The sequence below is a fragment of the Etheostoma cragini genome, chromosome 8 (genome assembly GCF_013103735.1).
Source record: "Etheostoma cragini isolate CJK2018 chromosome 8, CSU_Ecrag_1.0, whole genome shotgun sequence".
Lineage (NCBI taxonomy): Eukaryota > Metazoa > Chordata > Actinopteri > Perciformes > Percidae > Etheostoma > Etheostoma cragini.
The window spans coordinates 29,787,544-29,801,465 of NC_048414.1; the positions used below are offsets into that span (position 1 = coordinate 29,787,544).

The 13,922-nt window shown below is 40.4% G+C and overlaps 1 protein-coding gene across 1 annotated transcript in view; it reads right to left on the bottom strand.

Moving 5' to 3' along the window:
- Positions 1–13,922, bottom strand: part of trhr2 (thyrotropin releasing hormone receptor 2) — a 26,441-nt gene that overhangs the window by 4,600 nt on the left and 7,919 nt on the right. The window contains 1 exon segment of the mRNA XM_034878696.1: positions 10,099–10,222. Within this exon segment, the coding sequence (XP_034734587.1) occupies positions 10,099–10,222 (124 nt within the window).

Sequence of the window (13,922 nt, forward strand, 5' to 3'; positions counted from 1 at the left end):
ACACACACACACACACACACACACACACACACACACACACACACACACATATACCTTGTGTGGAAATCAAAGAAATAAAAAAGAACCAAAAACAAAGAAAATCACACTGATCATAAAAAACAAAAAGTTTAAAAAAGAAAGTTATATTGAGTATGAAAACTCTTGTTCATTACATTTTACTTCATAATTGCAATGGCATGTGTTGTATTCATTGCTGCAAAACGTTTTGTATATAGGCCTAGTTTGTTTGTTACCATGACAACACCATTGATCTGAAGCTTGATGCTGTCATGTAAATAGTTTTAAAATCAGCAATAAATATAACAATTTTTGATCAACTCATATCAATTGCATGCTTAAATAACATACCGGTTATAGCCCCTAACATTTCAAGAGAACCCGACCCACTTCCTGGTCCAATCTGACCACTTCCGGTTTAGGCCCCGCCCAGTCCGAGTACGGATCCGGATACAGATAATCCATGTGGTAAACAGATACAGATACAGATACAGATAATGCTGTACTCGCTCACCCCTAAAATATTACATTACATTTAATTTAGCTGATGCTAAATCCATGGCAACTTCCAATAAGTACATTCAGCCAGGAAGGTACAAACTCTAACATGAATCACAAGAGAAGAACATTAGCTTCAAAGAAGCCAAACTAAAAAGGGTCACATGCAGAGGTGGGTAGAGTAGCCAAAAATTGTACTCAAGTAAAAGTACTGTTACTTCAGAATAATTTGACTCAAGTAAAAGTAAAAGTAGTCATCCAAATAATTACTTGAGTAAGAGTAAAAAAGTACTTGATAAAAAAACTACTCAAGTAGTGAGTAACTGTTGAGTAATGTCTGATTTATTTCTTAACACAAGCATCAATCAGACACAAAAATGCAAAATAATCATCTTTAGGCAAATTAGAGTTCATCCAATCAATAAAATAAATTAAAATTAATTTATTAATTACAAATTAGCTTACTTGAGAGACTTGTCACATAAAATTTGGATGGATACTGCATGTGTAAAACATACTGTATGTAACCTTAAAGACCAACAGCCACCTCTCCACAGCAAAAACTAAAACCACCGCTACGTCTCCTCAGCTTAGATGTTGAGTTGTTGAACGCTCACATGTCCGTTTGTTTGGTCGACACAGAAGACGCCGCATGACGGAGCTGCTGTTTCGCACTTTTCCTAAGGTAACCATGCTTTCACTATGAGGCCGAGGGGGGGGGGGGGGTCCTCCTGGTCTGCGTTGCCTTGGCGACTTTTGATTCTGCGTCTTTGCTTTGCTACGACTGTAAAGCTAACCTCTTTATCTGTCTATGGGCTAACCTGTCCCGCTGCTGAAACGAGTGTGGTCACGTGACTGCACAACGACGTGTGATTGGTTAAGCACAGTCACGTGGTAGAGCCTTCAGCGGAAGTCTCTCTCTCTATGTCAAAATAAAACATTAAAATGAGACGTACGCTGGGGTAAAAACAATGAAGCGTAGTAATGAGCTCATTGTAGCCTAATGTAGCGGAGTAAGAGTACAGTTTATTTTTCACTAATCTACTCAAGTAAAAGTAAAAGTATAGTGATTTAAAACTACTTCTAGAAGTACAATTTTTTCAAAAACTTACTCAAGTAAATGTAACGGAGTAAATGTAACACGTTACTACCCACCTCTGGTCACATGTAAGTGCAACAGGTGAGTGCAATGTATTTTTTTGTATAACCCTTTATCTTTTTATCTAAGGTGCAGTCAGAAGAGAAGGGCTTTAGCCTGCAGCAGAACATTTCAGCTGTACTGATGGCAGTAGGTAGATCGTTCCACCATTTAGGAGCCAGGTCAGCAAACAGTTAGGATTTCCTTAAGTGATTTGGTTGCCCTGAGGTAGCAACAATATTTGCTAAAAGACTGAGGGTAAGCTACACGTCTCAGGAACAAGGTCAGCATCCAGCTGATGATCCATGTAGAAGACATAAAGACACAGCACCATTATTGTGTTAAAGCATACAATGCAAGACGTTTTCTCTTTCAGTGTTGCAAGAGATAGGCAATGAGGATGGGGACTTTGAGTGTAAATTGCCCTCAAGAGCATGATAGGGTTGATAATGCTAACATCAATTCTGATAGCATTCAGAGCTGGCTTCAACACATGGGACCAATACTACACAATGGGTGTGCTATTTATAAAAGTTTTTTTTTTTTTTACATTGACTGCAGCATACCTTTTGCTTTTTTAATTTTTTTTATTAACACTTAAAGAATAAACTATGGAAGCTTTATTTACCATCCCTTGATGTTGTGCATTAGACATCTATCTTATAGCTTTACATTTTAAACACAGGAATGTAATAAACACTGAGACACACTATTAGTAGAAATTGTAAATTAATGCTATGTGTGCGTGTGTGTACATACATATCCTGTGCATTCATTACCTGTAACCCTACAAAACAATGTAGTTATTGATGTGCTCCTTGGCCTTGGAAGTAACGCTTGTTAGTTAGCTGGAAATGCTGATGATTTAATTTAACGTTAGACAGGATAAACTGTTAACGATCAATTATGAGTAGACAATGACATATTCACAACAGAGCATTTTTTTGAATTGAGAGAGTGCTGCACATAACACTGATTTGTAGGCTAATGTTGCGAGGCTAAGGAGTCTGACCTAAAAGTGTTTAGATAAGCTAAGTGTAACTTACATCTTCTCTGGAAACAGACTAGGGACTATAATTGGCCAGGAATTGCCATTGCTACTTCAAATAGAGTCTGATAAAGAATGCCCTACAGGTTGATTTGTTTTGAACAATTGCCCTACCTGCACACTTTCTACAAAACCTGTTCACAACTGACAGCATGTTCCTTGGGACTTTTATAGCTGCCAGTAAAAAAAAACCATTAAAAAACAAAACAGTAAGAAACTAATTACAGTACATACAGTAAAACAGAGACAGAGTGAGTATTTACCCAAACGTGTGTTTTAAATCCTGCTTTTATGTAAGTATGTTATGTTTCACTTTTTACTAAAGATAGAAAATGTCTTCTGCTTAGCTAGAAATAACTTGATTGACATTTCCCAACAGGGAGGAATCATCTTCAATCAATTTTATATTCAGGCAAAGGCGGTAAAGCAAACATGCAAAATCCAAAAGATTGGCACTCAACATAAGTCATTGCAGCCAATCCATAGAGCGAGAACTAAATGGACAGCAAGGAGAATAAACCTCAAATGGCGAAGCCCTGCAGTGTGTCAATAAGGTACTCTATATATGTGTGTGTGTGTGTGTGCGTGTGTACAACAATCTCAGCATGCCTTGACCCTCCTTCCCACTCCACCACACGGGCTCATAACCATGGTAACGGCTCAGACATCTCTGAACGCATGCAAGCCTGTAAGACTCAAGTGATTAGTCTTATCAGTCGCCAGTAACACACCTTCCAGCCTCCCAGCCTCACCCTGCAGCCAACCCAACCGCCTTCAGGTTGCCATGTTGATACCAGGTATCATGCACTCACCTCCTTTCAGCAAAAGGCAATTTGAGATAAGGGCCTGTGTACATGCCCTGAACGGTGAGCTAGTGCTAGCCACCTCAGCAGCTAGTTAAAAAGGAAATGTCTCATTCACACCGTGTTTAATTCAACACGGAGGATGCGGGCTGGAGATCATTTCTAATTGTCTGCAATGCCATAATGAGAAAAAAATCAAAAATATGAATTTCTTGTGACATTCTAACTATGCATATTATTACTGTAAATATGTGGCGGCAGGATACGTGACTGGCATTAAAGCTTTAGTGCGTAACTTTTTGATTTTAATGAAAGTCCGTTACATTCAAGCCATTACCAAATGAGTAGCTACAAAGCTAATTAAGACTATGAGCTTCCCACAACTCTCTCTGGATTTCTCACTATGTTCAGAAGATTGTGTTTTTTCCAAAACACCCAAGACAATCATAAACTGTCTTATTTGGTCCACAACTCCAAATATATTCAGTTTATTGTCACATAGAAAAATATTCACATGTAAGAAGCTGGAATTAGAAAGTAAGATTAGAAAAATGACTAGACTAGAAAATGACTCAAAAGGATAAATCGTTTACCAAAATAATTGGCAATTTATTTAATAGTTGACAACTGATCGGTTAATGGATTACTCCTTTTAGCTCTAGAATCCAAAATCCAATAGATGCACAGTTCAACCCAGAAAAAAGAAAAAAATAGATTTCAAAGAATGTGCATTTAGCCTCTGATGCTATCAATTTGCCCAGGGAAAAAAGGACCAAATTTCACCATCTTCCTCCTCAATTTGCACTTGAGATCACACACATGAAGAAACTCAGAGATTAAAACTATGCAATTTTACACATCACTGTATTAATATCCAATCGTAAAAGTATCAGTCTTTGGCAAACACAAATTTATCAAACTCCTATCAGATTGAGTTGGCCTATCAAACGATGAATGAAAGACCATGAAGAGCCTCTTAAAGAACTGTGATAGAAAAATCATCTGCTGTATTAAGCATACTTCAATGTAAATCCCAAATCACATTATGCAAATATTCTGCTCCTTGATGGAGCGCCTTGAAGACACGAGATTGGGAGCTTCTCTCTGCTCTCCCAAGCACACAGTGACACAGAAACAATCTATGCTAAAGGTTGCATAAGACAGTAAAGCACTCAAGACCCAAGAAATGAAAGGATTATTCTTTAATCTGTGACTTTGTACGTCTGTGAGTTACCTCTAGAAATTGCAGATGCGGTAGCAGTCCTTTCAAGACATCCAGCAGTCCAGAAGTTATAGCTTTTCTGCAGAGACATATGGCCTCATACAGGAAGATATATATGAGAACAAATGTCTCATTTTTGTTCATTACGTTACCGTCTCAGACTCATGGCAGTGCACTACCCATCTGGCTCTTTATGAGAGCTAATCAGCATACCGTATCTGCGTTAACCCACCACCCAACCATCTCAACCACCCAGTGTCTTCATGCTTTGGACACTGTGCTTCACGGCGCCTTAATATTCATCACAAACTTAAAATCTCCCACTCATCACTGTTTGCTGTATTGTCGGCTCAGGTGGTTTTCCCTCTCCATTCGACGTTGGACACCCTGAGATCTTCTAATTTATGAGGCAATGTTTGGACTGCTTCCTCTTTATCTGAACACTTACATCCTCCCGAGTTCTGCAGGGATATATCTCGTGCGCTCACAGGATCTGGTTTTATTGACAGTCCTTAAAGCCCGCACTGACTTTGGCAAAAAGGCTTTTAATTTTGCAGCACCATCTGCATGGAATCAGCTTCAGAACTCCAGACCTCCAGTTTGAACTCAAGTTGAAGGAGGGTTAGGGTTCTTTTATTCTTTCAAAGCCTTTTTTAAGGACCTTGCATAAAGACAGTCTGTATGTCACTGTTTTTAAATTGATGAGAGAGAGAGATTTTGCATGATATCACCCTAGTTTAATGACAGTGGCATCGTCTCATCTATAACACAATGTCCATGTAAGCATTCAGCTGTTGCTCCGGGAAAGCAAAGAAATGTTTGGTTAACGTTATATCCTAGTCTGGCTATTACCAGACCAAGCTCAATCTTTTAAGATTGAACATTAGTCTGTGTAGTTTGCTCTGTATTCTCTTTGCACAAGAGGCGTGACCAACGGCCATAGTTCAAATGACTCTGTACACAATTGGATAGTCCTTGCTTCTGTTGAATGAGAATCCTGATATGTCAGTCTTGGTTTATTTGGACAGACCTCTGGATACAGCTGGTAACACCAATCTAGTTTTAATTCATCAAATACTAAGCTATTAACATAATTGTTGGCATGATTTTATGATTCATGTTTTAATGTTAAACATACATGTGGCACAGTGAATCCTTTTACTGTATCTGAGGTTGGCCTTAGAGACTACTTCATCTATATGACAGAGAGCCCATCATTCATGTTTTTGTTTTTCACTAATACGGTGATTCATATTTGCTAATAATATGTTGGATTTCTTTATTGTTCTTTTTTCTTTGTTGGATCTTTATTTTTAAACTTTCAAAAGATTTACAATAAGATGCTGGCCCCCCTTCAGTAACTTTAAGGGGTCCCGGGCACCCTGTGGAAAATCTCTGGTTTACAAAAATTTGCAAGGCTGCTTATGACTCCATAAAAAGTTAGACTGAAACAATTATCTAACAAGATTTGCTAAAAAGTCTAATCTGCCTAAACGCGTCTGTGCACCAGATGATTTTTCTTTGAATGTTTGCATCATGTCAGGTTACACATTGCACATCCTTGTGTGGCACTACCACCGCCGCACAACCAGGGATGCACTTACCCGATTTCACTATTAACCAAGCTTTAAAATGTCACGGTTAATTAATGGTAAAGGCACCACTGCACTGAGTGCAACTTGCCTGCATGTTATGTCTAGCAATGTGTGAAGTTCTTACTAAACCTCCTTGGCAACATAAATGTGTTTGCATCAAAAGCCGGTCCTGTCACCGTGAGTATTGACTGTCAGTGAGTCCCTGTGGTGGGATAACTTAATGCTGCAACTTTTCAACGTCACATAAAGTAACAAACACCGGAACAAAACACAGAGCAGAGCCTGCCCTTGACCTCACAACAGCTGCAGCTGCCACAGAGCATTCAACCCAAGATGGTGAGCTTGTTAGCAACTTTATTGTTTGTTAATGTTGTTGTTAAGTGTTTGTTAGCTAGTTATTTTGCAACTCAGCCTAAAAGCATGATAACCAAACTTTTGAATTGATTTAAGTCATAGAATAAAGAGGAATTTTGAATTATGCTTCTTGAAGTGAAAAAGTGAAAAGGAAAAGCTGATACTGTAGATTACGTTTTTGTAACAGTCACTGTCTGAATGCTGTCATTTAGCCTTAACTAGTTAATGTTAGACATAAAGCGTTTATTCTTTCACATTTTTGTTAACTAGCAGTCCACAACTATGCTATGCTTGCTGCGCTTATTGTTTTAGCTAATGAGCTTGTTTGCTACGAGGTGCTTTCCGCTGACCAGTCTGTTCAGACAACATGCCCGGAGGTTGTTTAACCAGACTACAGACCTATATCAGAGGGGGGCTGATGACGACTCTTAGTGTGAAACTGTTACTGTGTTATTTCTGTTTTCAAAAGGCAGCAATACATGACACTTTCAAATCTAGAGTGTTCATGGATTTTCGTATTAGCCGTGAAATTATTCATAGAACAGAATAGAATGCCACAGGGTTAGGTCACTATGCACATGTACAATGAGATTTAAAGCAACTCCTTTCCAATGCCAACATATACATAAAAAGAATTAAAACCTGAAATAAAATGAACAGTAATGCAGTAATGCATGGGAATTTTTTAAGTCGTTGCACAACTCTGCGGCAAATCACCAACTCCCTTTTTGCTGGTGTGAACTAACTAAACCTAACCCTAACTAATCCTAATCCAATCACAAGATGGTCTCTTGTGTTATTGTTTTACTGTCTTACTACAAAACAGAGGCGACGTCAGTCAATTTTGCCGGGGCTTCAGCCTCAAATGTTTTTAGTGTAGCCCAGAACGTATTTTGAAAAGTTGACTGACAACTATGAAACTGGAGGGACAGGCGCCTATGCAAACATGCCTGATTGCCTGGCCATTCATACCAGACACTTATTTCTCCACGCCTGTCACAAAGCCCTGATGCATTGAGCTCAGCTCTCTTCCTCCTTCTCTCCATCTGTGTAGAATAGAAAGCCTTTATTGTCATTATACACAAGTACACAGTACCTGTGCAACAAGATTGAGCAATCCCTTTACAGTGTTGACACAAAAATATAAGAATATAAGATAATAATATAAAATATCAAAACTATAAAGTCAAAAATACAAAGTGTAGGTAGTGCAGAGAATAAAGAGCGGTTGGGGGGATGCTGGTGTACAGTCCTGAGTCCGAAGAGCAACAGTAGACATATATAAAATAGCTTTTGAATGCACATTGTGTGAAAGTAGATAAGTGTTAACAAATTAATAAATATTGCATAGTAATGAAATGAAATGGTTAAGTACTTAGTAATAAATAAATAAATATTGCACAATAATGAAATGGAATGGTTAATATGTTAAATATTGCATTGTATGAAATTGCACACATCCCAGTGTCCTTTTGAGGTATAATATTACAGTATAACATTATTGCACAGTCGGAGGGAAGAAGAAAGTCCGGGGGCCGGGGGCAGGCTGTGGAGTGGAGTGAGTGAATATGTGAGTTCAGGGTGGTTATAGCCTTCGGGAAGAAACTGTTCTTGAGTCTGTTAGTCCGTGCTCTGATGCACCTGTAGCGCCTTCCTGAGGGCAACAGGTCAAACAGATCAGAGCCGGGATGGGAGTTGTCCTTGATAATGTTCTCTGCTCTGCTGAGACTGCGGGAGGTGTAGATATCCATCAGGGAGGGGAGAAGGCAGCCAATTATCTTTTGTGCTGACCTTTCAACCCTATGCAGCCTCTCCCTGTCTGCCATGGGGCAGCTGCCATACCATACGGTGATGCAGTAGGTCAGCAGGCTCTCAATGGAGGACGGGTAGAAGGTAGACCTCAATCCATTAAAGCATGTTACTAACTCGACTTCTTCCCTTTCCCGGAGTTTTGTGCTCTCTCTCACCTCTCCTCTCTCCAATCACTTCCTGCAGTTGTTTCTGGCTCTGGATCTTTGGTTGGAGTCACCTGCTGCCTCCATGTTCCTGCTTGACACCTTCTGCTACAATTCTCCATTCTCACAATTCTCCCCCCGTCTATTTCTGTGACCACCAACCGGTCGAGGCAGATGCCCCCCCCACCCTGAGCCATGGTTCTGATCGAGGTTTCTTCCTCTTAAAATAAAGTTTTTCCTTACCTTTGTGATTTAGTGCTTTCTCTTGGTGGGAATTGTTGGGTTTCTGTAAATAACATCGCAGAGTACGGTCCAGACCTGCTCTTTTATGAAAAGCGCAATAAGATATCTGTTGTTGTGATTTGGCACTATATAAATAAAATCAAATTGAATTTAAACTGACCCATCCCCTGTTGGCTGTCTCTCTCTCTCTCTCTCTCTCTCTCTCGGATAAAAGAGACAGGATGAGTGGGGAAAACTGTGGTAAATAGAGCCTATATCTGTGTTTGTGTGTGTGGATGTCTCTCTCTGTCTTTCCGTCTCTTGGTCTCTCCCTCCGTGTCTCTCTGTGAGAAATCAACTACCTGAATCACCATGAACCTACAGTGAGAGCTTGCTCGCTCAACCTGGTCAGGAGAGACTACAAGACCGCTGCGTTACTGACTCATCGAAGATCCAGCAGATTAGATAAACAAAGCCCGTGACGTGTTGTCGCCATAGCGACTGCAAGCAACAATGATTAGACTGTGTTGAAAGCGCAACCTTTCAAGCTGAACCGATGCCATGTTACATCCTGCTACGCTCTGCGGTGGCCTGCTACGTCCTGCTGTGCCTTGTAATGCCCCACAGTGCCCTGCTATGCCATGAACTACTACAAAGAACTACTACAAACTACTAAACCTATTCAGAGACAAAAATGTGATTGCTTTTTTAGAGAACAAAAAGCTCTGTAATATGGCTTTTTAATTGCTGTACAACTTTTAAAAGACTATGTGGACGTAAAACTAGTTCCTTCTGGACTAAAAATAACTTTGTTGTATCCCTTGTCAGTGGATAAAGGCTTCTGAAGGCAAATGGTTTTAAGACCAAAAAGCATCCAAAAGCATAAAGACAATACCATGCAACCTGGGAGTGAGAGAGGGCTTACTTAGTAAGCAGGTTGTTTGACTGCTTAGCCGGACAAAAAGTAGCCATTACCACCACAATTACCTTCAGGGCCTTGTAACAGCAAGGACATATTGCCAACAAGAGGCCACTTTTCAAAAGCAATGGACATCATCACCATGCTGTTAAGAGGGAATCATGGCTTCTATATTTCCAGCAGATCACACACAGCCAAAGATAAGACCAGGGTCAAATGTGGCTATCGCACAGCATTAACTTTATATATAAGAAAGGATGTAACAGGAAAGGAAAGCCCAGAAGGGGTTAATGGGAAAAAGGTTAAATGTGGGATGTGGCAGAAACCTGTTTCCTAGAGGAGAGCACACTCTTTTGCCGGCCCTGGCGAACCCCCTTCCACACTTCAGAGGCTTCCTGGCAGCTCCGACGCAGTGTGGTAGTAGTGGTGTCAGGATGGTTGGGCAGAGGGCTGGGGGGGACAAGCAGCATGTTAGATGTGTTGGTTGGTTTAGTTTCTTGATTAGATCAGGTGTTAGGATGTGGCTTGATGTATTATGTGTTGTAGGGTTCATTTATAATAAAAGAAAATTGAAAACGTTGTTAAAAAAATAAGCAAAAATAGGCATATCATATAATAAAGTTGTTGGCAAGCAAGTACCTATTTACATCTCTAGGAGACAGATTACAACATTGTCAGTTATTTTACAGTTTTTATTTGGCTGCTTGATGAATGTCAGTCCAATATTCAATTTTCTTTTCAACTCTGTTTTGGTCTACACTGACTCCTGAGTAGAAAGTCTTGGTTATGCTAACTTTGTTTGTCTGTTGTATGGCGTTCAGAGGGTTTATACTACCAGTTGGCCGTGCCTGTAAAACCTTCCAGTTCCACAGAGTTGAGTTAGGGTTTTTGCTGTGTGCTCATGGTTGAAAATAAATGTCAACAATGCAGTGTGCCAGAAATGCAATGTTTAATATTCCAACTCTGATATTTTATCACTTTGTGCTTGATAGTCATTTGTCAGAATGACAAGCAAGAACAAAACCCAACGCGTCGTTACGGACGCCATTGCAGATGCATTACCGGAAAGACAGAAGAACTATTGTTTCTCTCGGAGCAACGAGAAGCTAACTGCTATACATGCTCAGCTAGCATCCCTGACTGCAAGCCTCGGCGCTATCAGTTCTGATGTGGACAACTCAATTACTCTTGACGGCTATGGCCAATCTTTTCAAGAGCTGCAGGTGAAGCTAGAAGATATGGAGACTAGAAACCAAAGATGCAATATCTGCATTGTCGGGCTCAGTGGTTCCCAAATTGGTCAGATGTCCAGATCAACCTTTTTAGAGCTCACAGAATTTACAGTGACAGCACAAAGAAGAACACCACTGCTAATTGCATGCCGATTTTCAATCTGCTTTGTTACACAACCAGACAGGCAATTCTTTAGGCTGTTGCAGGCTGAAAGATATGTTTCGCTCTGGACTATAGCAACTTCCCAGCCAAGCGTTGCCAAGCCTTCTTCCCAACCATGGGTTTTGCACAAGCCAGAGGGTTGGATTTAGTCTTGATCTATCCAACCATGAAAATCAAGGAGGGGTCCCATTACGGAGCTTTCACCTCTACTAAAGAGGCTGAGGACTACATGGCGCGGCCTGCTTTCCTTTAGCCTTTAGTCACAGAGACGGTCAGCCCAACAGACACTATCACGGCGAACAAATGGAAGAAGTTTAGGATTAATACAGCTGCCTGATGACCATGGACCATTGGTCTGTATTAATCTCTCCATGTGTCCTAGTTTTATAGCACTGCTATCTGGTATGATCAGGCACTCCAGGATTACGCAATGATGCGATCGCGCACATTTACACAAATTCAACCAACCAATTACCGGGACTCTGGTGCAACTTGCAATTTTGACCAATCCCCTTTTAGCAAATTTGACCAATACCGAGTTTCCTGTGACTTTAACCAATCCAGCTGTCCCACGTGCCAGACTCTGTATCAGTATTTGACTCTGAAAGCCAGTGACCAAGCGGCAGTGAGAACGGGTCAACATCACACGTAAGTCGCCATATTCATATCTTTGTTTAACAACATGTGTGTGACTCGAACATCTCACATTTACCAGAACAACGCAAAGCGAAAGAGCATGCCAAACATGTCAGACCATCCAGCCAACCTGTATACATTTTAATGTCAATGTACGCTGAAATGTTTTTTTACTCTGAAGTTGCTGAAGTGGCCGCTGTTTCAATCCTGTCAGTTCTCTGCACTGGGCGGGGCTTCTGAGTTTACCCCGCGACTGACGCGCTCACACATACAAGCACACATGGTGGATGCAGGAAAAACCGAAGATGAGACGTACAGGATGACCTAAATTGAGGACAGCTACGCTCATTATTGTAATAAGTTATAAGTAAGTTATAAGTTAAAGTCCAATAAGTTCTTTATCAAACTGTATGAATGTCTGTATCATGCCAGGACAGGAAATTAAGCCACTGACACATATGTTCAACTTTGATTCATTCAACATTTGCAGCTTCCTGAGCCTTTTTTGCAACATTCTCAACAAAAGTCTGCAAAATCCTGGCAGCACTGTATGATTTTAGTGTCTTTTTTTCTGAATGACATATCTGCCTTGTTTAAAAGTGCTTGCCATTTTGCGCATTCAGTTCTTGTTTTTGTTAAAGAGAAGTGTGGCCACTTCAAAGTTAATTCAGTTTGGAACCAGTTTGATGTTACATTCAGGTAATCAGGCCCATATTTGCTATACCATTGTATTTCCCCGTGTTTGATCTCAGATCACTGACCTAGTTTTAGTGTTAGCTGTCTCTCTCATACTGTCCCCTCAGTGACTCATTTGTATTTTTCCTGTTTTTTACATGTTTTATGTTTTGAGGGACTTAACTTTGGATGCCTATAGTCGGGATTTGACAATGTAAAAGGCAATAGGAAGTTGCTTTTTTCACATCTGCTTGCATTTCGAACATATCATTTTTAATAATGGGTGATCTTTAATTTTATTTTGGAATTATCTTAGTCTGACACATACTTGGGACCACTTTTCCTTTGGAGACCCTACCAGGAGCTTTTGCCTCTGACAATGCACCCCTCAGGGACACATGGACATGCAAACCACTTCCCCACGTTAAGGTAGCAGTTCAGAGATTTCCTGACTTTTAGTCCCTATTCCCTAGTATGGTTCAATTACTAACTCTGTGGCAGCCTATGCGTTCCATAATGTAGTTTAAAAGTATTTAATTTGACTTCCTGCCAGGTAGATACGTACAGTGGTGTGAAAAAGTGATTGCCCCTTCCTCATTTCCTGTTCCTTTGCATGTTTGTCACACTTAAGTGTTTCGGAACATCAAACCAATTTAAACAATAGTCAAGGACAACACAAGTAAACACAAAATGCAATTTGTAAATGAAGGTGTTTATTATTAAAGGTGAAAAAAAATCCTAACCATCATGGCCCTGTGTGAAAAAGTGATTGCCCCGCTTGTTAAAACATACTATAACTGTGGTTGTCCACACCTGAGTTCAATTTCTCTAGCCACACCCAGGCCTGATTATTGCCACACCTGTTCACAATCAAGGCATCACTTAAATAGGAGCTGCTTGACACAGTAAGGTCCACCAGAAGATCCTTAAAAGCTACACATCATGCCGAGACCCAAAGAAATTCAGGAACAATTGAGAAAGAAAGTAATTGAGATAAATCAGTCTGGAAAGGGTTATAAAGCCATTTCCAAAGCTTTGGGAAATCCAGCGAACCACATTGAGAGCCATTATCCACAAATGGCGAAGACATGAAACAGTGGTGAACCTTCCCAGGAATTTTTCCCAAAACTACCCCAAGACCGCAGCGACGACTCATCCAAGAGGTCACAAAAGACCCCACAACAACTACCAAAGAACTGCAGGCCTCACTTGCCTCAGTTAAGGTCAGCGTTCATGCCTCCACCATCAGGAAAAGACTGGGCAAAAATGGCCTGCATGGCAGAGTTCCAAGGAGAAAACCACTGCTGAGCAAAAAGAACATCAAATCTCGTCTCAATTTCTGCACAACACATCTTGATGATCCCCGAGACGTTTGGGACAACATTCTGTGGACCGATGAGACAAAAGTGGAACTCTTTGGAAGGTGTGTGTCCAAGTATATCTG